The sequence below is a fragment of the Stegostoma tigrinum genome, chromosome 45 (genome assembly GCF_030684315.1).
Source record: "Stegostoma tigrinum isolate sSteTig4 chromosome 45, sSteTig4.hap1, whole genome shotgun sequence".
Classification (NCBI taxonomy): Eukaryota; Metazoa; Chordata; class Chondrichthyes; order Orectolobiformes; family Stegostomatidae; genus Stegostoma; species Stegostoma tigrinum.
In genome coordinates this window covers 7,758,863-7,786,840 of record NC_081398.1, presented here as the reverse complement: position 1 = coordinate 7,786,840, position 27,978 = coordinate 7,758,863, and the positions used below count along the sequence as shown (strand labels likewise).

The 27,978-nt window shown below is 44.5% G+C and overlaps 1 protein-coding gene across 1 annotated transcript in view; it reads left to right on the top strand.

Annotated features, from left to right (window-relative positions):
• The window catches only part of LOC125448780 (chloride channel protein ClC-Kb-like), a 67,098-nt gene that overhangs the window by 23,001 nt on the left and 16,119 nt on the right, over positions 1-27,978 (top strand). The window contains exons 7-17 of the mRNA XM_048524311.2: positions 804-929; positions 3,033-3,117; positions 4,845-4,946; positions 7,138-7,222; positions 9,162-9,341; positions 13,344-13,413; positions 13,963-14,073; positions 18,567-18,780; positions 19,663-19,796; positions 22,687-22,823; positions 23,972-24,005. Of these exons, the coding sequence (XP_048380268.1) occupies positions 804-929; positions 3,033-3,117; positions 4,845-4,946; positions 7,138-7,222; positions 9,162-9,341; positions 13,344-13,413; positions 13,963-14,073; positions 18,567-18,780; positions 19,663-19,796; positions 22,687-22,823; positions 23,972-24,005 (1,278 nt within the window). The remainder of the gene's footprint in view (positions 1-803; positions 930-3,032; positions 3,118-4,844; positions 4,947-7,137; positions 7,223-9,161; positions 9,342-13,343; positions 13,414-13,962; positions 14,074-18,566; positions 18,781-19,662; positions 19,797-22,686; positions 22,824-23,971; positions 24,006-27,978) is intronic.

The following is a 27,978-nucleotide window of genomic DNA, read 5'->3' as shown; positions in this document are numbered from 1 at the left end:
AGGAGAGGATGATCAGACTGGGTCTCTTTTCTTTTAGAATGACAAAGCTGAGGGCTGACCTCATACTGAGCATGCAAATGATGAAAGATTTTGATAGAGTGGATCTAGAAACAGAGTTTCCTTTTGAGCCTGAAAAGCAGAACTAGAGACCGTTAGGATAAGATAGTCCCCATTTGGGAATCAGGAGAAATGCGTCCTGCCACAGAATGTTACCACAAGGAGTACAGATGAGGAAGAGTTTATATAAGCGTGTGTGGGATAAGGGGAGTGTTCTCCAAACCTTTTCCCAGCATGACCCATTCTAATTCCCCAGAATTCACGTTATTGGGGGTGGAGGGGAGATCTGATAAGGTGGGGGGCATGCAGACATGACTTTGAGCTTTAGCCATTGAGCAGAGTGTTGGGGGGACCACAGGGAGGCTGTGCGAGTTTTAAGCTGGAGAGTGTTTTCACTGACCCTTGCTTTGCAGCAGCATTCAGGCGTCAAAAGGCTGTCTGTTGGGCCATGCCAGCTTGTAGGAAGGAAAACAAGGATTTTTTATTTGGCTGCCTCGGAGTTCACAGGCAGTAAGAGAAAGGGAGAGTTTCCTGGTCAGCCAAAACCGTGAAATACCCTCGGGGGGTTGGGGGGGGGGGGGGGGTAGAAAAGCTCCAAGTCCTGGATCAAACATTCCCCCCATACTCAGCCACTGTAAGAGAGAGATGCCTCTGTTAAGAAGTGTACTGTGTCCCTTCATTAGCTGTTGAATTGTTCCAATTGCTCCAGTGACGGACCTTTTTTTCCTCTCCTCTCCCTGCCCCAGGAGTCCTGTTCAGCGTGGAGACGACAGCCACTCACTTTGCCGTACGGAATTATTGGCGGGGATTCTTTGCTGCGACCTGTGCTGCTCTGATGTTCCGGGTGCTGGCAGTGGTAAACAATGAACATGGTACTGCTGTGGAGTTACTGGATATCTAGGCTTCAGATACAACGGAAGAAACGTGGTACCGGGTGGAAATGTCCCTGCTTCAGACCCTGGCCCATCTTGTTAAAAATACCTGTGGAGTGACCACTCACCCCATCTGGGGAAATACCCTCGACTCATCTTCAATCTTTAAATAATTGAATGTTGCTGCAAAAGACACATTTTGTCAAAGTTTTGCCCCTTGCACTATCAGGACAATTTGCAAGAGTATCATTTATGCTGAATGAGAGATGAGGGCTGATTGGTTGGTCAGTAAACCCCAACTGGTAGAGATGTTGCCTTGGAGAATGTACCAGTTAAAGATGACCGAGAGCCAAATACCTTTGTTTTAACACAACAAATTGGATGGCAGCCATTTGCGGGGTGCATTTCTCAGGGCATGCCTTAACCAAACAGAAGCAACTTTCTGCTTTAAAATTTAAACACAGCTTGGCAGTAAATTGTCAGTCATGCTTTGTCCAGGGCAACATCGCTACCAATCAGGGTTTATGAGCCAACCAATCAGCACTCTTCTCTGTCCTCTTGCAAATTATCCTGATCTGTGCAAGACAAAAAGCTTTGTTAAAATGTGTTCTTTTTCACCAATACTCAAATTCTACAACACCAAACAATTGTCTCTAATTCTTCATAATCAAAACAAAATGGGGGGAAATAGCACTCCAATTTTTTCATTCTTTCACATGTCACTTGCTGCAATGTGTATCAATTTGTAATTCCCGGAGATTATTTAAGACCTCTTTCTCAGACTCACACCATGTGTGCCATCTAAAATCCCACTATGAATGGACAATACCACTAAGGTCAGCAGTTGTTGCCCATCCCTAGTTTCTCTCAAATTTGGTGGCTCACTTGGCCATTGCAAAGGGCAGTTGAGTCAACCCCATCTCTGTGGGTCTGGAGTCATGTGTAGGCCGAATCTGCTAAGAACAGCAAATGCTCTTCCCTGAAGAACATTAGATGGGTATTTGCAAACATCAATGATAGTTGCATGGTTACCATTACTGAGATGGATTTTATATTCCAGATAATAGTGAGAGGTTTAAACCCATGTCTCCAGAACATTAGCCTGAGCCTGGAGATTCCTAGTCTGCTAGGCTTCCCACTAGACTGCCACCTCTGTGTAAAATTGAAAATATTTGGCTGTTTTACGAGAATTCCATATTTAATTGCCATTTGGAACCTGCTGACCCAGTTGGAAACATATTGGAAATAGGCCATTTGGATCATCTAGTCCATACAAATCCTCTAAAGAACATCCCACCCATCCCCATAATCCTGCATTTACCATTGGCCAATCCAACTAGCCTGTAGTTCACTGGACACTACAGGGCAACTTAGCATGGCCAAACTTCCTAACCCGCATATCTTTGGACTGTGGGAGGAAACTGGAACACCCAGAGGAAATCCACACAGACACAGGGAGAACATGCAAACTCCACATGGACAGTCACCTGAGGGTGGAATTGAACCCAGGACCCTGGTGCTGTGAGGCAGCAGTGCTAAACACTGAGCCACTGTGCCACCCAAGTGATGGGGACAGATTTTTAAATCTGACTTTACTTCCCCTTATTCATGGGGACAGGGCCTTGATAAGATGGTGGGGGGCAGTTTTCTTGAATCTCAGAGCCCTTGAGTTGTAGGTGCACACATACAGTTTTATTCTAATCCATTCTTCCATGGGACATGTGCACATGTCTAACAAGGAGAGCATTTGTTGCCCATCTCTAGTTGCCTTTGAACTGAGTGGCTTGCTGGATCATTTTAGAGTCAGCCGTTTTGCTGAGGGAGACAGATGTGGGATTTTTAACTGCATGAAGGTGAAAGAACGGTGATATATTTCCACCTCAGGATAGCATGTATGATTTTGAGGGAACTTTGTCTGGGGTTGGGGTTTCCCGGATGCTTGCTGCTCTAGTCTGCCTCAGTGGTGCAGACTGCAATGGACGCTTATTAGTGTCACCTTTGAAGCTGAATTACTTGTAACGCCCAGCGCTTGTCCTGAATTTTCCTTATAAAAACACACTGGTGAGACACTTTAAGTGGAATTCAACCTTCTTGTTCCCTCAGAAACGGTGGCCGTGCTTTTCACTACCAACTGGAAGGTGGAGTTCCCCTTTGACCTGCCAGAGTTCCTTTCCTTTGCCATTCTTGGGTAAGTTTGAAAAAGTTTCACTCTTCATTGAGAAAGCGGGTGGTCTTGTGCCATTGGGGGATCGCCCCTTCCTATGAGCCAGAGGCTGCAGATTCGAGTCCCACTCCAGGGCTTGATGGCCAAGGAAGGTGTATTCATAACACAGGCAAACAGCTCAATTATCAACCCATTAATCTTTCCAAGATGTGTATGGCAGGCACAAAGATTGGCTGACAACCTGTTCTGGCAAATATGAGCCAAAGAAACAGATATTCTGTCTTCCTGTGCAGATTTGGGAATTTTTAAAAATTCTTTCATGGGATGAGGGCGTTGCTGGCTAGGCCACTATTTATTGCCTATCCCAGAGTGCAATTAAGATCAACCACATTGCTGGGATCTGATAGAATCCCTACAATGTGGAAGCAGGCCCATGAGATTCACACTGATCATCTGAAGAGCATTCCACCCAGACCCACCCTATCCCTGTATTTCCCATGGCTAATTCTCCTAGCCCTGCACATCTCTAGACACTATGGGCAAATTAGCATGGCCAAGCCACCTAACCTGCACATCTTTGGACTGTGGGAGAACACCAGAGCACCCAGAGGAAACCAGAGCAGACACAGGGATACCGTGCAAACTCCACACAGACAGTCATTTGAGAGTAGAATTCAACTCAGGTCCCTGGTGCTGTGAGGCAGCAGCATCAACCACTGAGCTACCGTGCCACCCCACATTTACTCCAGGCCAGGTAAGGATGGCAGCTTCCTTCCCTAAAGGACGTTAGTGAACGAGATGTGTTTTTCTGACAATCGACAATGGCTTCATGGTCATCATTAGATTCTTAAATACAGATTCTTCGTTGAATTCAAATTCCACCACCTGCCGTGGTGGGATTCAAACCCGGGTCCCCAGAACATTATTTGGGTCTCTGGATTAACAGTCCTGTGATAATACCACTCGGTCATCACTTTCCCATTGTGCCAATGGGGAAATCCGTAAGGAAAGAGTCTGCATTTGCACCTCAGCTTTCACAAGCTCAGCATACTTCCAAAGCACTGTGCAGTAAAGAATTAGTTTGGATGGGTACCCTGAGCAGACATGGCAGCCAATTTGTGCACAGCAAAACTCCACACGCTGCAAACTACTACATTGCCTGTGTGTTTGCTGTTGGTTGAAGGGATGACCACCAGCCCAAAAACCAGGGGCAGCAGCAAAACTGATGTTTCGCAGAGAGGCTCTCTGATGAAGGGTCTAGGCCCGAAATGTCAGCTTTTGTGCTCCTAAGATGCTGCTTGGCCTGCTGTGTTCATCCAGCTCCACACTTTGTTCTCTCGGATTCTCCAGCATCTGCAGTTCCCATTATCTCCTCTCACATCTCCTTCCTCTTCCCTGAATAATGCTACGAGTTTTTATGCCACTCACCCCACCTGATAAGACTGATGGGGTTCTAGCATCACTGCCGGGGACCGGTGTGGGGGCATCATAATTCCCAAGGAATATCTAAAGCGAAGTGGAATTCACGACTGGATCAGGCTCAACTTTGATGCCCTTGTAGTTGAACAGTTAACTGACGCTAAGGCTAGGAGTGAAGTGTAAAATGAGATATTAACTCGGCATATGGAGTTGTCATTTTTTCTTTACCATGGGGTGCAGGGATGGAATTTTGGTGAGAAAATTGCTGCAGATAAAACAAAGCTGAAATATCCATGCTGTGAATTACCTGCTAAACTGAACATTTCCTATAGGGTCATCTGTGGATGCCTGTGCTGTGTCTACCTGTTTTGCCACCGGAACCTCACCATATTTATGACCAACCACAAAAAGATCTCCAGGTTCATGGCCGACAAGTAGGTAACCCAAGGAATGTCAAGACCCTGTGTTGATTTCACACTTGGCTCTCTGTAGAACCAGACCAGTCATTAGCACCATTCCTCTAACCCTGTTCATTTATCTCCTCAAATGGTCATCCAGTTTCATAGAACATAGAACAGTACAGCACAGAACAGGCCCTTCAGCCCACGATGTTGTGCCGACCATTGATCCTCATGTATGCACCCTCAAATTTCTGTGACCATATGCATGTCCAGCAGTCTCTTAAATGTCCCCAATGACCTTGCTTCCACAACTGCTGCTGGCAATGCATTCCATGCTCTCACAACTCTGTGTAAAGAACCCGCCTCTGACATCCCCTCTATACTTTCGTCCAACCAGCTTAAAACTATGACCCCTCGTGTTTGCCTTTTCTGCCCTGGGAAATAGTCTCTGGCTATCAACTCTATCTATGCCTCTCATTATCTTGTATACCTCAATTAGGTCCCCTCTCCTCCTCCTTTTCTCCAATGAAAAGAGTCCGAGCTCAGTCAACCTCTCTTCATAAGATAAGCCAGGCACCATCCTGGTAAACCTCCTCTGAACCCTCTCCAAAGCATCCACATCTTTCCTATAATAGGGAGACCAGAACTGGACGCAATGAAATCGTTCAATATCTCCACTTCCACACCGCTTAAGGCTAGCGAATTCCAGCTCATTCCTACTTTATACATAAAAGCATGTGTATCTGTTATGTGAAAGCTTAAATCCAGGCCCACCCATGTCCTTCAACTATCAACCAATGGGAAAACCTTTTCCACCTGATCTAAACCCATCATAATCTTCAATTGAATTGCTCCTTCACCCCAAGCAAACGACTGTGCCTTTTACAACCTGTAGTTAAAAGTCCTGAATCCTCTGGTAAATCTACCCTGCACCCTCTCAACTGCACCCACATCCTTCCCAAAGTAGGCTCAGTTGGAGGATTGCAAATTCTTGGGATTCCTTATCTCAGAGAGCTTGTTGATTCAAGGGTGAAATTGATAGACGTTGGACGCCAAGGTAATCAGAGGATGCGGAGCACAGATGAGAAGGCGGAGTTGAGATAGAAGTCCAGACCCGATCATATTGAATGGTGGAGTGGGCTTGGAGGGCTGAATTAAAACATGAGAAATAGTAGGAAGAGAAGGCTATTCAGCTCCAACAAGCCAACTCTGCCATTCAATGAGATTATGTCAGATTTTCTACTTTAACACTGTTTTATCCCATATCCCTTGATGCTTTCAGGTTTGATAAGTTTTTGATTAGTAAGGGAATCAAGATCTATGGAGAGAAGGCAGGAGTGGGGTTTAGAAACATATCAGCCATGATCGCATGGCGGAGCAGACTTGATGGGTTGAATTGCTTAATACAGCTCCTATATCTTATGGTCTTTTCATATATAAATATCTATCAATCTCAGTCTTGAACTTCTCAATAACTGTACCATTCACATCTCTCTGGAGTAAAGAGTTCCAAAGATTCACCACTGTCTGATTCATAGGGTCATACAGCAGAGAAACAGACCCTTTGGTCAAACCAGTCCATGCTGACTATGTTTCCAAACTAAAATAGTCCCACCTGCCTGTGCTTGGCCCATATCCTTCCAAAGCTTTGCTATTTATGAACTTATCCAAATGTCTTTTAAATATTGTAACTGTACCCACATTCACCATTTTTTCTGGCAGTTCATACCACACATGAATCACTCTGTCTGTAAAACGTTGTCTCTCATGCATTTTTTAAATCTTTCTCCTCTCACCTTAAAAAATACCTCCTTGTTTTGAACATCCCCAGAAGACCCTTGTCCTTCCATGACCCTCATGATTTTATAAACCTCTATAACACCACCTCACAAGCTCCTACACTCCAGTGAAAGAAGTCCCAGCCTATCCAGTCTAGGAAAAACATTCCTCTTCATCCTACTCCAAAATTGCCTGCTCCTGATTCTGAGACTGCGGCCCTAGTTCTAGACCCCCACCAACCAGTGGCAAACATCTATCATGTTAAACCCCTAAGAACTTTGTAAGTTTGATTGCAATCACCCCTCATTCTTCCATACTGCAGAGGCTCAACCTCCTCAATTGCTCCTTGGAGGAAAATCCTGCCCAGGAATTAGTTTGGTGAATCTTTGTTGCATTCACTTAATGTCTTAAATTGCAAAAGAAGACAGTATTTTTGTTTCTGCAGTAAGATTCTATTCGCTGGACTTGTGGCTCTTGTATTGGCAAGTGTAACCTTTCCCCATGGAGTGGGCCAGTACATTGGTTCAAGGGTAAGCAGTGAATACTTCTCCAACATAATACAGTAGACCTACTGCTTATTGCCCATGCACAGTTTCTATTCCTCTGTTTGCCTCTCCTTCATGTATCTATCAAGAAAGGCCTTAAACATGGCTGATGTGGCAGTTTCCACCAGCAGTGCGTTCCACACACACACCACCCTCTGTGTGAAAAATTATCCCTGCATTTCTCCCCCAAACTTTCCCCCTCTCACCTTGTATGCCCTGTTGTGGTTGACCTTTCCACTCTGGGAAGAAGCCTCTGACTATCCACCCCATCTCAGCCCCTCAGCATATGTCTTTCCAGCGAAAATAATCCAAGTTTATCCAACCTCTCCTCACAACTAAAACCCTCCAGACCCAGGCAACATCCTGGGAATCTTTCTCTGCACCTTCTCCAAAGCATCCATGTCCTTCTGGTAGCGTGGCAACCAGAACTGCATGCAATTCCAAATGTGGTCTACGTAAAGTTTTGTACAGCTGTAACTTAACTTGCCAACTGTTATATTCAATGCTGTTAGATTTTAGTGTGAAAATTCAGTGACATTTGAAAGCATTAGTTGCGTCCGAAACCAGGCGCTATAATGACTCAGTGCAGGTTTACATCCAAATCTGCCCCAAGACCAATTTTCTGTCGATCCTCACACCTCACTGATGACAGTCACACACAGGATCATACACCATCTCTGATTGCTCTGCCATAATCAGAAATTAAACTCTAACCTTCTTGAGCAAGCCTGGGCAAGAGTTTCAGGAGCAGTTCATTAAAATAAATTGTGTGCTGTTCTCAGTATTTTTCTGGATGGTTTTATTAGTTGATGGCGTTTTAGAACTTGAGGTGGGGAGAAGCAGATTAGCTGGTGTCAGAAACCCGGTACAGCCTCCAGGATTAGAGCCAACCACTAACAATTCCTGGGCACACAAGAGGAGCCTAAATGGCCTTAAAATCATACGAATGCAGCCACGCATAGAAACTGGTGTTATCGCAGTGTAACTCCAAGATATATATAATCAACAGGGAATCACACAGCTTCTTCCTTTGTTAAATTTGTTTAGCTTTTCAATTACGTGCACTTTTGATACTGCAATGTGATTATTTTAATCAAACTTTTAGCAACAGATTTGTAAAACTGCTGTTACACTGTATGTGGGGAATTACGGGTTGAAATTTCCTTGCCACTGTTCTCATCAATTTGCTGGAATTTCCTTCTTGTGAAATTTCAGTGGAGTGGGAGACAGACTGGGGAAAGCATCCCAGACTCCGGGTAAAGAGGACTGAAAGAGTGGCGCGTAATTGGACAAGTGTGGGCATGCATAATCTGTTTCTTATTCCATTATCAGGATTCCTGTGTTCCCATTACAAATTTCTATGTCTCCCTTTACAATGGGAAAGCTTATCATTGAATCACTACAGTGTGGAAGCAGGCCATTCGTCTCATCGAGTCTACACTGACACTCCAAACAGCATCCCACCCCAATCCCTGTAACCCTGTATTTCCCACCTAGCCTGCACATCCCTGGTCGCTATGGGTAATTCAACATGACCAATCCAAATAGCCTGCACATCTTTGGACTGTGGGAGGAAAACACAGCACCCAGAGGAAACCCATGCAGACACAGGGAGACTGTGCAGGTCCCTGGTGCCATGAGGCAGCAGTGCCAACCACTGAGCCACCATGCCATCCTATGATGCTGTGTTTACACTCTCTGGTCAGTGGTGGTGCAACAACGCCTCCAGTGAGTGGGTTGGTGAGTTGTGATGGCAACCTGGCAAGTTTACAGAGGTACTTTGCATTGTAGGGGGCATGTCAGAATTAAAAATGATTGGAAGGATACCCGCCAGCTGATCTGTACCTTAGTGTGGATAGATGCACATTTAGCGATCAAAGCTGACATAATCTCTCTATTTTAAGCACAAGTCCTTTGCTCACAGCTGTCCATGAAGGAACATTTGGAAACATTCTTTGACAACCGTACCTGGGGGTCTGATGAGCAGATGTTGCAGAACAATACCAGGCAGCCTCCTGCCCCAACCTACAACGCCAACTGGCTTCAGTGGACCCACATGAGACTTTCGTCTCTGGAAATGTTAACGTTCTTTATCATCCTTAAGGTAAATAAACAATTTCTGTTCCAGTGACAAAAAGTGCAGTTTGGAAGGAATGAGCTTTGAAGTTGCTTTAGTGTGAGGAATGGTCTGGTCTATACAGGAACACAAGATATTAGAACAGATGTAGACCATTCGTCCCATTGAACCCAATTGATATGATTCCCCCAATCAATGTGATCATGACTGATCTTCTGTCTCAACTATGACTTCCCATTTGCTCCCCATATCCCAAGATCCCCTTAGACACCTGTCCATCTCAGACATACACATTTTCAATGATGGAGCTTCTACAATCCTCTGGTGTAGACAATTCCAATAATTTATAATCTTCTAAGTAAAGAAATTTCTCCTCATCTCTATTTTGAATGATCAACCCATTATCCTCAGATTGCATCCCTGTGTTCTATTTTGCACAGTTTCTGTCACCCCTGTTGGAATATTTCAATCGGGGAGGTGATGGCCTAGTGGTATTATCACTGGATTGTTAATCCAGAGAAAACCAAAAGAACTGAGGTTCTGAGGAAGGGTCACTGGACCCTAAACATTAACTATGATTTTTCTCCACAGATGCTGCCAGATCTGCTGAGCTTTTCCAGCAACTTCTGTTTTTATGTGTGTTAACCCAGAGACCCAGGTAATGATCTGGAGACCCAGGTTCGAATCCTGCCACTACAGATGGTGTAATTTGAATTCAATAAAATATCTGGAATTAAAAACCTAATGATGATCACAAATCCATTGTTGGTTGTTGGGAAAAACCCATCTGGTTCACTAGTGTCCTTTAGGGAAGGAGTCTGCCATCCTTACCTGGTTCTGGCCTACATGTGACTCCAGACCCACTGCAATGTGGTTGACTCTTAACTGCCTTCTGGGCAATTAGGGATGGGTCATAAATGCTGCCTGGCCAGTGACATCCTCATCCTGTGAAAGAATAAAGGAAAAATAGATCAGAACACCTCTTACTCTTGAGCTCCAGACACCATCAAATCCTTTTATTCAGCCTCCCAATACCGGACAACTCTCCCTGATCCCAGGAACCAATCTAGAGAACCTTCACTGTATAGGGCAATACAAGTACATTATTTAATTGACCAAAAACCGAAACTGTGTACATCTTGCAGCTACAAGAGCAGATCAGAAGCTGGGATTCCTGTGCTGAGTAATTCACCTCCTGTCTCACATAGGAATTCCACCATTTACAAGGTATCAGTCAGGTGTGTGATGGGATACCCCACACTTGCCTGAATGGGAGCAACTCCAACAACGCACAAGAATTTCAACATGATTCGTCAAAGTAGCCACTAGTTTGGGCACCCCATCCGCTATTTTGAACATTCACTGCCTTTACCACTGACACAGTTACAATGTTTAGAAGACATTTGAATAGGTACGTGAATAGGAATAGTTTGGAGGGATATGGACCAAAAACAGGCACGTGGGACTATTTTAGTTTGGGAACATGGTTAGCATGGACAAGTTGTACTGAAAGGTCTGCTTCCATGCTGCATGACTCTATATCTCTATGACCCTCTGACACACAGTGACAGCAGTATGTATTATCTACAATATGCACTGCAACAACTCACCAGGATTACTTTGGGCAGCACCTTCCAAACCTGTGCCCTCTGTCACCCAGAGGGCTAAGGGAAAATGACACATAGGAACACCAGCCCTATGAGACCCCTCCAAGCTGCTCACCATCTTGACTTGGAAATATATTAATGTTCCATCAGTGTCGCTGGGTCAAAATCCTCGAACCCAGCCTCTAACAGCATTGTGGGTACATCTGCCACCATATGGACTGCAGTGGTTCAAGATGGTAGCACACCATCACCATGGGCAATAAATGATGGCCTGAGATGGTAGCCAATGCTTTTTTTCCTGAGAACCACTGACAGTTCTTGGGCACTCACCCATTCCCCATGCCACCCTTCATGCCTGCTTCTCTTCATACTGCAATGCTACTACTTCATACCCATATTTCTGCCTCCATACCAACTCTATTCCCTTTGCCAATTTCACAGCCATTCATGGAATATTTGCAATAGATGAACTGCAGGAGCCACATGGAGATGAAAAAAATAAATTTCTAACATCTTACTAGGGGGCATAATTTTAAGGCGATTGGAGGAAGGTATAGGGGAGATGTCAGAGGGAGGATCTTTACACAAAGAATGGTAGGTGTGTGAAATGCGCTGCTGGCAGTGGTAGTGGAGTCACATACAATAGGGACATTTAAGTGACTTTTGGATAGGCACATGGATGATAGTAAAACAAAAGGTATGCAGTGTAGCTTGATCTTAGAGTAAAATAATAGGTTGGCACAAAAACTTGGGCTGAAGGGCCTGTCCTGAGCTGTACTTATGATCTTCTATGTTCTACGTTTAAGGCAACTAGTTCTCACATGTGTTTGACACTGAAAAGAATGTCCCATTCACAAAACCCATTTAAAGGTTTTTAATGAAATATTCAATGAGTTATAAAAACAAAATTCTGTTCAGTAACCACATCAGGGGCAGATAATCCTTTAATAGCCACTTTAAATAAACAATCAAAATAATATCAACCCCACACGTCCTCACAAAGCTGAGCAAGTGGCTTTTTGAAATCCTGGAAAACATTCACAATGATGTCAACTATAAGCCCGTGAAAAATATCAAAAATGACTCAATTGAAACTGCAGGAGATAGAATTTCTTTTCTAAATGCCAGATGATTCACCAATCAAAGGAGTTTAGCAGGTAATATAAACTTACAGCTTCAGCCACTTTTTCAGTATTTACAGGGCTGGGAATTTAATAATTGTTAGAGTGTAAAACTTAAACAGACCTTATTTATCCATCACTAGTGTTTATTACTGCTCATGATCCCACACTGTGGGTTACTGGCTTGGAGGAGCAAAAATGGATGCACTTTGAATTCAGCACTAAATGGCCCTTCTGAGTTCAGATTTCCCACCTATGTGTTTTATATAATACATCTTTCATCCGATGGCTAAATGACATTCGGATCTGGGTCCTACCCACTATTTGTAAAAGTCCCAAGAGATGACCTGATTCTACAAAACATACAGCCCCTATATTCCAAATTAGCATAAAATCCAGCATAATTTCCAATGCTATTGTTGTCTGAGGGATAAATGTTAGCCAGAGTGTTCTGAGAGGCTTGACTCAATCCTGAGATGCGGACCCTCTCTGATGGAGAAAGGTTGAACAGTTTGGGTCTTTACCCGTGGAAGTTTAGAAGAATGAGAGCTGATCTTATTGAAACATATAAGATGCTGGATACCAGGAATATCTTTCATCTGCAGAATTGTCTCCCCAAAAGTCAGCAGAAGCTGGAATTTTTGAATAACGTAGAATCCCTATAGGCCACTCAGCCCACACAGACCCTCTGAAGAACATCCCACCCCAATAACCCTGCATTTCCCATGGCTACCTCACCCAGCCTGCACATTTTTGGGAAATTTAACCCGGCCAATCCACCTAGCTGCACAGTTTGGACTGTGGGAGGAAACTGGAGTACATGGAGAAAATCCATGCAAAGACAGGGAGAATGTGCAAACTCCACACAGTTACTGAAGGCTGGAATTGAACTTGGGTCTATGGCATTGTGAGGCAGCAGTGCTAACCATTGAGCCACCATGCAGCCCCAGCTAAGCTGGTTAGATCTCTGATAGGTAAGGGTGTGAATTTTCAGAGAGGAGCAGGAAGTTGAGGCTGCAACCAGATCAGTCATGATCTTAGCAAAGTACACCTGCTCCCGTAGCATTTCTACGTGCTGTTTTACATCTGCCTGAAAGGGCATGGATAAGGTCTCACCCAAAAACAAAAGGCATCACTGATGATGCAGCACTAACTCAGTGGAGTGCATCAGCCGAGATGATGTAGCATGTATCTGGAAGTGATACCTGAGGCCACTCTGTTGGAAGTGAGGGAGCCAGGGTTGACACCTCCTGAGGAAGGTAAGGTTTTGTGTTCTTAATATTTCTTTTACTTTTTCTTAGTTCTTCATGCTGCTGTTGGCCACGACCATGGTTGTTCCTGCCGGTTACTTTCTACCAGTTTTTGTTTATGGTAAGCACTCCAAAATCGAACATTTATTTAAAAAAAACCCCTGTACCACTGTGTGTAACTGCAGATCGTTATTTCAATAGTTTCCCCACGTGAGCTGTTTCAGTGAGGATCTGCACTTTCTGCATACTGTCACTGTGTCGATGTAAATGATAAGTTTTCTACAGCTTTATGAGAATATTGACAGGACTGTACTGTGTATCTAACCCATGCAACACCCAGGCTGATATGTCCACTGGGAGATTGAACTTTCCTCTGTATCTAACCCTATGTTGTCCCTATCCTGGCATTATTTGGTGGGGGATGGTGTAAAGTGAGCTTTACTTTGTATCAAATCCAATAATGTACCTTTTCAGAGAGTGTTTGATGGAGGGTAGTGTAGAGAGAGGTTTACTCTGTATCTAACCCCATGCTGTCCCTGTCCTGGGAGTGTTTGATTGGGGGCAGTGCAGAGAGAGCTTTACTCTGTATCTAACCCCGTGCTGTCCCTGTCCTGGGAGTGTTCGAATGGTCAGATTTCTATTAAAATTCTAAAACTCTCACTCTTCACAGGTGCAGGACTTGGGCGTCTGTATGGGGAGATTATGGCCAAGATCTTTCCGGAAGGAATCATTTCAGAAGGAATTCACATCAAAATTACTCCTTCAGGTTATGCGTTGGCAGGTGACTGGGCACATTTAATTTTGCACTTTCTTTTGGCGAAAATTGGGAGTTATAATCTGCCTCAGTGACTTTCACTGTGACAGTGATGTGGGAAATAATGAGGGAATTCTGAAACAGGAAATTAGGTTATTAGTCTCAGTGAATTCCTTCAGCCCCTTCCTCACACGGGAATTGCTTCAAATCGCCACTTTCTATATCGTGAATTGCACCAAGTCCCATTCACCCATGTTCTGACTGACCTCCATTGACTTCTTGTCAAGCGACTCTCATCCCTGTTTGTTTCATGGCCTCATCCCCTCTTTGCAATCTCATCCAGTACCACACCTTTCTGAAGTCCAACCTTTTTCAGGACCCCTACTTTAATCGCTGCATCTTTAGCTGGTTTGCTGCAGTGTGTCTTATTGGCACACACTGTTCCCATTGGTGGTGATGTTTCAATATGTTTTATATCATTGCATTTGTTTTGTTGCCACTGCTTAGAGTCCCAAATAGCCATGTTCTCTTATTCCCTTTGACAACAGGTGCCAAAGTTACTAACTGCTGTGGTGTTTCCATGATGCATGGACTAGTTCACACTGCTATCCTCCACAAATCTCGCAGCCATTAAATTACTGCTTCCTCATCCTAACATTTCCATCCCTCGCAGCATTGATTGACTGTAGAGCACAAACTTCCTCAGCCCTCAGGACTTTTGGAAGCATTCAACAATAAGTGGCTTCCTTGTGAAGTGTGGTCGCTGTGGGAAGCAGTGTTGTGGGTTCGGACTTCAATCAAGAGATTAGAGAACACCTTTCATAGAAATGTAGGTGCAAAAACAGGCCATTCAGCCCCTCAAGTCTGCTCTGTGATTCTAAATCATGGCCGATCATCTATTTTGTCACCACTTTCCTGCATTATCCCCATCTCCCTTGATATCATTAGTAACTACGAATTCATCAAATTTTGTCTTGAACTTACTCAATGTGTAACTAATGCAATAATTATGGTAACTATAACAAGCAATATAATGCAATTCGTATTCAGTCCTGGCTGACTGTTCCAGTGCAGCACTGAGGGATTGCTTCACTGCTGGAGGTCCATCTTTCAGCCAAGATGTTAGAGTTCCTAAGGTCTCAGAGAGATGTATAAAAATCATGACCATGACCCTCTTTCCTGACCCCTCCTACCACAGCCCCAAAATATTGGCAACTTGCCTTTGGTGGTTAAAGTAGCACTATAGTTCAGGCACCTCTTACAGATACCATCTTGATTATTTTCTGCATTGAGGATAGAACTAATTACCTATAACTTTGCCAAACCTGTTCCTTCAGACGACCTCCTACTGTCCCACAGTCTGGATTTACAGTTCAATATAAGAGTATAGATCTTCAGCACAGCCATCTTGGATCAGAACTCTCCTGGCCCCAATATTTTAACAGATAAATCTTACATCTAGAATTTTCTCTCTTTCGCTCACTCAGAGCTTGGTTATTGCAGAATCCAACTCACTGTTACATTTATCCAGACTTCTTCTTAACCCTTTCAACCTTCGTTCAGAATTTCAACCAAATTCTGGTGAAGAGATGTTCCTGGCATCCAGCTTGTTCTAAGAGTACAAAGTTGAAAGAAATAGTGTGGAAAGACGTAGTGTGGTGGCTCAGTGGTTAGCACTGCAGCCTCACAGCACCAGGGGACCCGAGTTCAGTTCCAGCTTTTGGAAACTGTCTGCGTGGAATTTGCACATTCACCACGCGTGGGTTTCCTCCGGGTGCTCCAGTTTCTCTCACAGCCCAAAGATGTGCAGGTTAGGTGGTTGGCCATTCTAAATTGCCCAGAGTGCCCAGGGATGTGTAGGTTAGGTGCATTAGCCACGGGAAATGCAGGGTTACAGGGGCGAGATGCTGTTCTAAGGGTTGGTGTGGACTTGTGAGGCCAAATGGTCTAAGTCAGAGGTAGCCCTGAACGCTTGGATAACTCCCAAATCAAGCAATAGTGGACTAAAAAGAGAGTAAAGGCCCAGAAAATAAACTGCATGGAAAACAAGCAAGAAATATGAAAACTGACAAGAAGAACTTCCTGAACAATATGAAGAGGAAGGTCAAAGTGAATATAGGCACCTTAGCAAATGAACCTGGGAGATGGATTTGGGGAACATCACAGAGGAGTTAAATAGATATTTTGCATCAGTCTTTATGGTGGAAGACACTTTGAACTTCTATTAATGCTAAAGAATATGGGGAAGAATTAAGTACCATCATTTGGATTAATTGATTGATTGGTTATTAGTTGTCACGTGTGCCAAAATACAATGAGAAGCTTTGTTTGTGAGCGGTACAGGCAAATCATAGTAAGCAAAGAATGTACAGATCAAAGAGACTTAGACAAAGGCATGCTGATTACATTGCACAGGGTGGGCTCTAGGTGAGATTAACGTTAGCAAGATCAGCATTATTTGAGGCTAGAGAAGCCATTCATCAGTCTGGTAATGGCCAGGAAGCAGCTGTTCCTGAACCTGCTGGTGCGTGTGTTCAGGTTTCCGTACCTCCTGCCTGATGGAAGACATTGTAGGAGATCATTACCAGGGTGCAATGGGTCATTGACGATGTTAGCAGCCTTTCCACATTAACGGGGCCCAAGGCAGATGAGTCCCCTGGCCCTGATAGCTTGTCTGGAAAAGATGTTAAAAGAAATAGCTACAGATATAGTGGAAGCATTTGTAGTAATTTTCCAAAAATTGTTGGATTCTGGAGAAGTACTGGAGGTGTTGACTTCTTCAGGTACCATGCTTCACAACATTGGCAGTTATAACCGTCTTAATTTCTCATGGTCTTTGATAGCAATCTCTATCTGGGTGCTCTCAAATCTTGTACCTGTTCTGCTTTTTAAATGGTCATTGTATTTCCTCCTTTTGCATTTGTTCCCACAGTTTCAGTAATTGCTACCAGATGCTGAGGCTGAATAGGCTGGGGCTATTTTCCCTGGAGCGTCACAGGCTGAGGGGTGACCCTGCAGAGGTTTATAAAATCATGAGGGGCATGGATTGGGTAAATAGGCAGGGTCTTTTTCCCAGCATAAAGTAGCCCAAAACCAGACGGCTTAAGGTGAGAAGTGAAAGATTTAAAAGGGACCGCAGGGGAAACTTTTTCATGCAGAAGGTGATGTGTGTATGGAACGAGCTGCCAGAGGAGGTGGTGGAGGCTGATACAATTACAACATTTGAAAGGCATCTGGGTGGGGACATGAACAGGAAGGGTTTAGAGGGATACGGGCCAAATGCTGGCAACTGGGATGAACAAGTCGGGTGGAAGGTTCTGTTTCTGTGCTGTACAGCTCTATGATTCTATGACTCTAAGACCGAACTGTTAGAAAGGGAACTACATCCAGGTATGTACTCCTTCCTTATAACCAACTTCCTGTTCTCCAAATTACATTGCCATTATCTCCCAGGCAGCTTGGACACATGCTCAATTATTGGAAACAAGCTACATTTATTTGAAGTATTTGCCTTTCAGAGAAATCTAGTTTTAAAGGACTATTGCCTCAACATAAACTAGAGATCATCCCCCAGAAACACATGGTCCAACAGTCCCAGCTGATAAAAGGAATAACTATCCCATTAAACCAAAATCCCAGATGAAAAAGTGAACAATGTCACTCGCCAGATTCCAACTATTCCAAGCAATCTCTCAGAGCCAGAATTCCTAAGATGTAACTGCCTTTAATTTCAGACAGTAATAGATGCTGCAGAACCTTTTCTCCTCATATGTAGCATTGTAACCTCCAGGGGTGCAGCCTCAGTGCTAACACATCTTTGCCTATAGTATTAATAAAACCATCTTTTGTGTATATTAGCTTCTGTCAACCGTGGGAAAATGAGTCAGGCCAGAAAAATGGCTCATTCGAGATTTCTAATGAGCTACGTATATTCATACAAATCGTCTGCAGGCAGAAGGAACATGTTCAGGAATTGCATTTTTTTAAATTAAACAGAAGTGTCGGGGCTATAGTTCCTCCCTCAAGTGCCTCAGCCAATCGGAGTTGACTTGCCAACCAATCAGCAACCTTTTCTCATGTAGTATAAATTGTTGCTCCCTTTGAAATTTGACATTCTTGCACCTGTCCTGATGACTAAAAGATGGAAAATGTTAACAACGTGTCAACAAAAAACAAAGAACTATGGATGCTGGAAAGTAGAATGCAAACAAATTGCTGGGAAAATGCAGCAGGTCTGGCAGAGTTTGTGGAGAGAGAGCAGAGTTAATGTTTCAGGAATTCTTAAAAAAGGCTTACTGGACCTGAAACGTTAACTCTGCTTTCTGTGCATAAACGCTGCCAGACCTGCTGAGTTTTCCCAGCAACTACTGTTTTTGTATCAACCACATGTTTTCAGAGGTGCCCAAGTGGGTTTGAAGCTCCTTCAGTTTGAATAAAAGAACATCTGAAGGGACAGAGCCCAGATAGTTTTCTCTGTCTTACTGTGTGTAATTTGTCTCTCTCTCTCTGCCTCTCTGTAGGGGCTGCAGCCTATTCTGGAGCAGTCACCCACACCATCTCCACCGCCGTGCTGGTTTTTGAGCTGACAGGGCAGATGTCCCACATCCTGCCAGTTCTCATCGCTGTGCTGGTCGCCAACGTGATCAGCCAGCGGTCCCAGCCATCTTTCTTTGACGGGATTGTCATCGTGAAGAAGCTCCCCTACCTGCCCAAGCTGACGGTAGGGAAGAGCGGGTGAGAGAAACAATTGACATACCTGGCCCTGTGTCACGCAGCAGCCTGGTCTCAGTGGGTCACACTCTCTGGGTCAGCCAAAACGTGTCAAATTTCAGATGGTCTGGTTGTGATCAAATTGCTGGAGCGGGAATCCTCCTGTGCACACATTGGCTGTTGTCGTTTCTTGCTTTACCGCAATGGTGACACCTCCAAAGCCCATCCTTGGTTGTAAAGCACTCCGGGATTTGGGAAAAGCACTGCAAGTCTTGCGGAGGATGGGAGGAGGTGAGGATTCAGCCGCCAGGATTGGGAAGGGTGGGGTGAAGTAGCATTGACTAGGGTCGGATCTGGCAAAAGGGAAGGTGAGTTGTGGGGTGCTGTCGGAGCCCAGTCATCTTAAGATATCACTTCACCCATTCTTCAGAATAGTGTCTGAAGTCTAACCGTATTCATCAAGCACCTTCCCTGCATCATTGGGAACTATTTGTTGATGATTGGGATAGGGCAGGAGTCTGGGTCTGAGTGGGCTGAATGGCCTCTTTCTGCACTGTAAGGATTCTATTACTCCATGATTGTATGATTGCATGATTGCTCAGTACTCAGCTTCACTCACAATTGTTTGAGTTTACCTGAGTGTGCATACACACACACATGGTGCCTGCACTCGCCTGTAGATAATTGGTGAGGACAGCGTACGAGTTGGCTGTGATGCACCTTGCTGGCAAATAGCCGGACCCTGCTGACCAGTTCAGATCAACAGCTATCTGTAGTATTGAAGTCCCATGGGACTCTGCATGAGTGATGGAGACAGAGTAAAGAAATGAGAAGCCAGGGAACAGCTTGTTGATGACTAGACTTTTACAGGATTGAGCACCTTGAACACGTGGGCTCTTATTTCAGGGCTCATGACATCTATGCAGAAGACTTTATGGTGACAGACCTCAAATATCTGGCAAAGGACCTGAAATACAAAGACATCCGAAACCTACTGAAGAACACAGAGCTGAAACAATTCCCTCTTGTTGACTCAACAGGTACCTCTGTACTTTTCCATCAAATGAGGAGCTCTCACAGTAGAAAGTCCATAGCCATGTAGACATCAAACAATTCTGTATCAATTGAAGATCTTCACTGTCAACAGTGAAGATCTCACTATCAGAACAAGGCAAATTCTATATCCCATTTCTGAAGAAGGGTCCAGACCCGAAACGTCAGCTTTCCTGCTCCTCTGATGCTGCTTGGCCTGATGTGTTCATCCAGCTCTACACCTTGTTATCTCAGATTCTCCTCCATCGGCAGTTCCTACTATCTCAGATTCTATATATATATATATGGATATATGCATTAAAAATTTCAAATTTGATTCTGATCAATTTTAATTGTGATTCTTTACTCTTTTGTGGAGTGTGAGCGTTACTGGCAAGGCCAGGATTGTTGCTCATCCCTAACTGTCCCTTGGTCTGAGTGACTCAGCCACTTCAGAAGGCAATTAAGAGTCAATCCCATTGCAAGTGGGTGTGGTGTCACATATAGATCAGACAGGGTAAGGTTTTTCCTGAAGAACTTGAATGAACTGGGTAGGTTCTTACAAGTAATTATTGTCGTCACAGTTGCCATTATTGAGACTTCCAGATTTATTGACATTCGATTCCACCAGCTGGGATTTGATCCCAGAGCATTAGCCCAGGCCTCTGGCTAGTCCAGTGACACTCCCACTAAGGGACCATCTCTTCCTACTGTGGAGCCAAGGAGGGAAAGTGGAATTAAACAACAATCTGATTGAATGGTCAAACAGGTTCAGGGAAAAGGTGTCCACTATAAAGACCCGTCACTTCAACACGCTACCCTGTTCCCTGGCCAACATCTCTGGCTAAGTGCAAACTGGAAGAACAGCACCTTAGATGACAACGTGTGGAGCTGGATGAAAAGAGCAGGCCAAGCAACATCAGAGGAGTATGGAGGCTGATGTTTCAGGCCTAGACCCTTCTTCAGAACAGCCCTTGTTTTCTGCTTGGGGTCTCTGCAGCCTTCTGGACTCAATGCCAAGTTCACCAACTTTGGAGCTTGAGCACTCCCATGTCCTTACCCCAATCCACCCACCAGGTCTTGTTATCACATAGACTAGTATTACACACCACCCATTGTTCACCACTAACTATCCCCATTAAAGGCTGTTCACCCTCCCAGCCGGATCATTATCCACTCCTTTGTTTTTCCAACTGTTCTTCTCTCTCTCTTTGTACCCTATCCCCATCTATTGTTTACTCCTTACCCTCTCCCTCCATCTTATCTCCTCCATAAAAATCAACATTTTCCTGCCTACCATCAGTTCTGAGGAAGGATCGTTCGATCTGGAGCGTTAACTTTCAATCTCTCTCCACAGATGCTGCCAGAATTGCTGAACTTTTCCAGCAATTTCTGTTCTTGTTTGTGGCTGAGGGGAAATGTGACCTCCTCCTACCCTCTTACGTTTTTTTTTACTCCCCATATGAAAAGAATATCAATTAATAGCGACGATGCAGGATAATCTGGGTGTACATCCATTATCTTTATTTGAGCTTTTGGTTGAATGTTTCTGCCGAAGGCTGGACACTAGTCCTTAGCGCTCAGTCTGAGGACCTACACACAATTTAGTGACCATATTTATCTGAAGGATAGAAAGGCACTAGAGGGGTGTAGCGGGCACTTACACAGGATAATATCAGAAGTACATGTGTATTCATATCAGAAAAGAATAGACAGGCTGGACATCTATGCACTTCAGAGAGGTCTTCTAGAAGAGGTCTTTGAAAAATCTTAAGTAGAGATAGAAAGAATGTTGCCTGTTGTGGGAAAGAGCAGAACCAGGGTCAGTCAGTATAAGATAACATCTGAGATATCCAGTCGGGCGTTCAGGAGAAACTTAAGCATCCAGAGTGTGGTAGCTACGTGAAACTCACTCCCATCATGGAGTGGTTGAAATGAACACCATAGATGCACTTAAGATGAAACCAACTAGGATTGTGAGGGAGGAGGGAATAGAGGAGGGATGGATTGATAGACGGAAAAATAGGTGGAAGCTCAAGTGGAGCAGTTACACTGGCATGGGCTGGTTGGGCTGAATGGCCTGTTTCTCTGCCATCTGCCCTACATATATAATTCTGTGTGATGTGGCTATTCCCAAGGACATTCTACATTAGCAGAAGACGGCCTGCCCTGATGCCTCAGACATTCCGCAGCATTGAGGGGATAATTTAATCTTTTTCCAGCAAGGGCAAGATTGACACGGGCTGCCATTTTGGAGGAATCCTACCCCAGCAGGCACTAATCTGTTCAGGGCAAACACTATGTGGTGTGAGTGTGAGACCCCGACCAAATTTTTAAAGAAGAAATGCATTGAGTTTAGGAGTTGGGAGGTCATGTTGCAGCTGTACTGGACATTGTTTAGGTCACTTTTAGAATACTATGTACAATTCTGATCTCCTTGCTATAGGAAAGATATTGTTAAACTTGAAAGCATGCAGAAAAGATTGACAAGGATATGCCAGGGTTGCAGAGTTTGAGCCCAAAACTACAGGGACTAGGTTTAAAGTGAGAGGGGAAAGATTCAAAAATGACCTAGGGGACAACCTTTTCACACAGAGGATGGTGTGTGTATGAAATGAGCTGCTAGAGGAAGTAGTGGAGGCTGGTACAATTACAACATTTATAAGGCATCTGGATGGGTACATGAACAGGAAGGGTTTAGAGGGATATGGGCCGAATGCTGGCGAAGGGGGCTAGATTAAAGTAGAATATCTGGTCAGTCTGGATGAGTTAGTCTGAAGGGTCTGTTTCCATGCTGTACAACTTTATGACTCTAAATGGTCGGGGAGGGGGACAGATCTGTGATTAGCACAAGATTGTAAAGGTGGTAAAATAAAATTTCATTTTAATTTATTCCAGAGTCCAAGGTTTTGTTGGGTTCCATTAAGCGTAAGAATCTCGCCAAGCTCCTGGGAGAGCAACTTAGCCCAGAGAGAAGGCTAAGATACATTCTAGAACAATCCAGGCAGCCTACAGGACTTTATTCAGGTCAGGAGGTGAGTAATTGAGGCAGGTGGCGGTGGAGTTGGTGATGGTGCTGGTGGTGGGTTGGGGGACATGTTCTGGAGAGAGACAGTCTTGTCATTTTCCAAAAATGAAAGCAACGACCAAGGCTGACAATTGACCATGCAGAGCTCACTCTGTTCGCAGTCTCAGCTTTGTGTCAAAAAAGAGGCCTCTTGGGCAAAGTATTTTGAAGGCTGTGCACATGGTAGAATGCCAGTTGGCTTGTTTCGGAGAGTAGGTGCTCTTCCATTAGGGATTCAACCCGTTTGTCTAAACCCAAAGAACAGAAGGTGACAGAAATAACATTATGGAAGCCTCTATCCACTCCCCATCTCTAGTATGTGTTAATGAGCTCCCCAACCAAACACACCCAACCAGGGTGTAACGTTGGCATTGTCTGAATTGTCTGAAGCTTTGCAAAACTTGGTGAGAGTTCCCATCACTACCTCACCTCCTGACTCCTCAAAAGAGGAACAAAACCTTTGACTAGGCACAAGTAAGGAGTGTGATGGAATACTCCCCACTTGCCTAGATGGGTGCAGCTCCAACAACACTCAAGAAGCTTGACATCATCGAGGACAAAGCAGTCCCCACTTGATTGGCACTATATCCACCACCTTCTCTCTGCTGCCAAAGCTCAGCAGCAGCAGTGTGTATGATCTGTGAGAAACACTGCAGCAATTTGCCAGAGCTGTCTCGACCGCACTTTCCAAACCCATGACCGCTACCATCTAGAAGGGCAAGGACAGCAGGTACATATAACACCAGCCTCTGCAAGCTCCCCTCTAATCCAGTCATCATGATGACTTAGAAATATATTGTTGTTGGTCCAGTATCACTGGGTTAAAACACTGACAAAGGGTTTTATTGACTATCCGCACAGTAATTCAATAGTGTCTATTTTGTCAGAGTTGGGTGTTTTTGATTTTAAAAAAGGTAAACTTATGAGGTTGAACAAATTTTGATTTGAATGTCATGGATTGACAAATTATTTTATAGTTCATAAGGGGCTAGGGATATCACAGTCACGAGTAAACTATCTGCAATTATACCTGTGTGTTTCATAAGAGAATTCCTGTCAGTCACAAAGATGTATCAAAATCAGCTAACATTTCTGCTAATGTTTTATTTAATTCAGAATAATTCATGTTCTGACAGAATTGGCTGTGAAGGTGAGTAACGTACATCTGTGTTTACACGTACATACATAACTATGAATATATCTGTATTCTTTCCTGGGTGCGTACTTGTGCAGCTGTGTCCACAGACTTGGGTTCCCACATAATTTTGTGTTTGTACCTGTATTATATACACATTTTTTACCTTATCTTCTGTGTATGTGTAGCTGTGTCTGTACTCCTTTGTGTGCCTGTGAGTGTATCTGTCTAAGGCATGATAGTATAGTGGCTATGTCACTTGACTTCTAATTCAGAGGCCTGAGCTAATAGCCTGCAGATGGGGGTTTGAACGCTATCACAATTGCTGGATGAGTTTATTTCATTTAATAAAAGCTGCAATTGAAAACCAGGTTAAAGTGCACCGCAACTGCTACAGTTTATTATTAAAAGGTTCTTTAGGGTGGCATGGTGGCTCAGTGGTTATCCCTGCTGCCTCATTCCACCAGGGACCCTGTTTGATTCCAACCTCGGGCAACTGTCTACGTGGAGTTTGCACATTGTCCCCATGTCTGCCTGGGTTTCCTCCGGGTGCTCCAGTTTCCTCCCACAGTCCAAAGATGTGAAGGTTAGGGTGGATTGGCCATGCTAAACTGTCCCGCAGTGTTCAGGGATGTGCAGGCTGGGTGCATTAGCCTTGGGAAATGCAGGTTTATAGGGATAGGGTAGGGGTATGGGTCTGGGTGGGATGTTCTTTGGAGGGTGGGTGTGGGCTCGATGGGCGAAATGGCCTGCTTCCGCACTGTAGGTATGCTATGATTCTATCTGGTTTACTAATGACCTTTAAGGATGGCATTCTATTTTCCTTACTCAGTCTGGCCTAAGTGTCACTCCAAAATACAGATGTAGCTGACTCTAGAATGGTGTGGCAAGAAACCTGTTCACCACCACCTGCCCCAGGGCATTTGGTGATGGGCAATAAATATCAAGCTTACCGTCAACATCGACCCCATGAACGAATGCAAGGGAAGTATTGAATCTATATAAGACGGTTGCCATTCAGTTGTACCTGATGACTTTCATGTTTTACCTGTGGAAGTTTTCGGAAACTGCTCTCATTTTAGTCACGTTCGCTTGCCTGTTCCCTGCATCCTTTGCATTTTTTTTTCAAATATTGTTAAAAGGTAGTTGTATTCTGCACATCCTCAACGTAGAATTCACCAGTTTCAACATCTCCCCACCCCCAGCCTCATCCCATGTCCAACCCTCCCTCTCATGCCCGCCTCCTTGACCTGACACTACCTGTCCATCTTCTCTCCCACCTATCCACCCCATCCTCCCACCCACCGATCCCCATTACATGCCACCTGCATCCACCTACCACCCCCCTCTCTATTTATTTCTATTTCCCCTCCCCTTACCCCATCCTGATGAGGGGTCCCGACCTGAAATGTCACTTTCCTGCCCCTCTGATGCTGCCTGACCTGCTGTGTTCCTCCAGCTCTATCCAAACTGATTCTGACTGCAGTATCTGCAGTTCTTGCTCTCTCCGCTATCCCTCCCTCAATGTTGGTGATCAAACATCTTAACAACCCTCGATGCAGGAAGCTCTTTCTAATTTATGACTCTCTTCCTCTTACACTGGTGGTCTCGACACCCTGACTTTGTGAGACTGTGGAAATTAATCTTCTCCACTTTTCATTTCCATGTCTGCTGAATCTGACTGAAACATAATCCCCATTGAGGGTTGGTCAGAGAGCCAGATGCTAAACAAAACCTCCTTTTCCATCCACGAATCTGTCTGCTTGTGGATAATCTCTTATTTTGAAGACTCGAATGGTGAGGTTTGGGACTCTTTAAATTCCTATCCTGGACCCTCTTTTCCTTTCCCATGCTCTTCCGGCCTCTCATGCTATCGCCAGTTACCTTCCAGCCCACCCCCTTGAAAGTTTTGATGTGCAAATGACTGTAACAATTCTCTGATTCTGCTCCCCACCTTCCCAGACCCTCATGACTCCAATTTGTCCTCCACCTTTGCTGTCATGCACCTCCAACAGTCCCTGGATTTTCTCTCCGCCCCCCAGCAAATCCCCACTGACCCTGTCCACATGCATCAGGCTCAGAACATGAAACCAACACACCAACCAACATATCGAGGCACTGGTGACTGAAAGCATGCACTCGAATGTACAGAAAGCTTACAACACAGAAGGGATCCATTTGGGGCATCATGGTAGTGACAGCTGTCCAAATGAGCACTTTACCGAATGCCCTTCCCCTGCCTCCCCCCCACCCCCACCACCGACTGAACCTGCCTTCATCATGCTCTCAGGCAGCACATTCCAGGCCCTAACAATCCACTGTGTGAAGAAGTTTCTCCTCCTATCACCATTGCTTCTGTTGCCAATGACCCTAAAGTGGTTCTTTCTCATTCTTGATCCTTCCACCAATGGGAAAAATTTTACCCTGTCCACACCCTGCATGATTTTGAACACCTTGAATCAATCCCCTCTCAGCGTTCCCATCTCCAAACAAAACTGACCCAACTTCTCCAATCAATTTATGTGAAAGAAATTCCTCATCCCTGGAACAATTTTTGTCAATATTTTCTATGCTCTCTCTAATTGCTTTGCATTTCTGCTGAAGTGTGATGCCCAAAACTGGAAACAGTACCCCAGCTGGACTAGTGTCTTTGACCAGTTCAACAGAACCTCCTTGCTTGTGAGCTCTATATCTCTATTAATAATGCCTGGGATACTGTATGCTTTACTGTGTGCTCTCTACCTGTCCTAGGACCTTCAATGATTTATACAAGTGCAGATCCTTCTGCTCATGCACCCGCTTCAGAGTTGTAGCCTTTAGTTTACTTTGTCATTCAAATGATGGGAAGAATTAAACTTCTGTGCACTAAATTACATCTATCACATCTCTACCCATTCGACCGACCCATTTATGTCTCTTTGAAGTCATAGAGTCATACAACGTGGAAAAAGACCCTTTGGTCCAATTTGGTCCATGCTGACCAGATATCCTAAATTAATCCAGTCCCATTTGCCAGCATTTGGCCCATATCCCTCTAAACCCTTATTATTCACGTACCCACCCAGATGCCTTTGAAACTGCAATTGTACCAAACTCCACCTCTTCCTCTGGTGGCTGGTTCCATACACACATCACCTTCTGTTTAAAAATGTTGCCCTTTAGATTCCTTTTATATCTTTACCCTCTCACCTTAAACCTATGCCCTCTAGTTTTGGACTTCACTACCCTGTGGAAAATACCTTGGATATTCACCCTATCCATGTCCCTCATGATTTTATGAAGTCAGCCCTCTGCCTCCAACACTCCAGGAAAAATATCCCCAGCCTTTTTAGCTTCTCCCGGCAACATCTTTCTAAATCTTTTCTGCATCCTTTCAAGTTTCACAACATCTTTCCTAGAGCAGGGAGACCAGAATTGAACATAGTATTCAAAAGCCTTTGATTGTCATTAAATGCTCAAAGTCCAAGCAATGTAGAGCCACGTCTCTTTGGGGTGGCATGGTCGCCCAGTGGTTAGCGCTGCTGCCTCACAGCGCCAGGGACCTGGGTTCAGTTCCACCCTCGGGTGACTGTCTGTCTGGAGTTTGCACATTCTCCCCGTGTCTGTGTGTGTGTTTCCTCTCACAGTCCAAAGATGCACAGGCTAGGTGGACTGGCTATGCTAGATTGCCTGTAGTGTTCAGGCATGTGAAGATTAGGTGGGTTATAGGGGGATGGGTCTGGGTGGGATGCTCTGAGGGTTGGTGTGGACTTGTTGGGCCAAAGGGTTCTACGGTTCTCTAGGGGCCCATGTTAAAGTAAAGTCACTGTTGTCCTACAGGACCACAGAAATGCTCTCTCATTAGAGAGAGGAATGACTGGTGGGGTTTTAACCTAAGGGTCAACACATCTCAGGTAGGGGGCAAAGTTAAGAAGTAGAGGCCTACTTGCTGGCATAGGAATTGAGCCAGCACTATTAGGGACACTCACCAGCTGTCCAGTCGATTAGT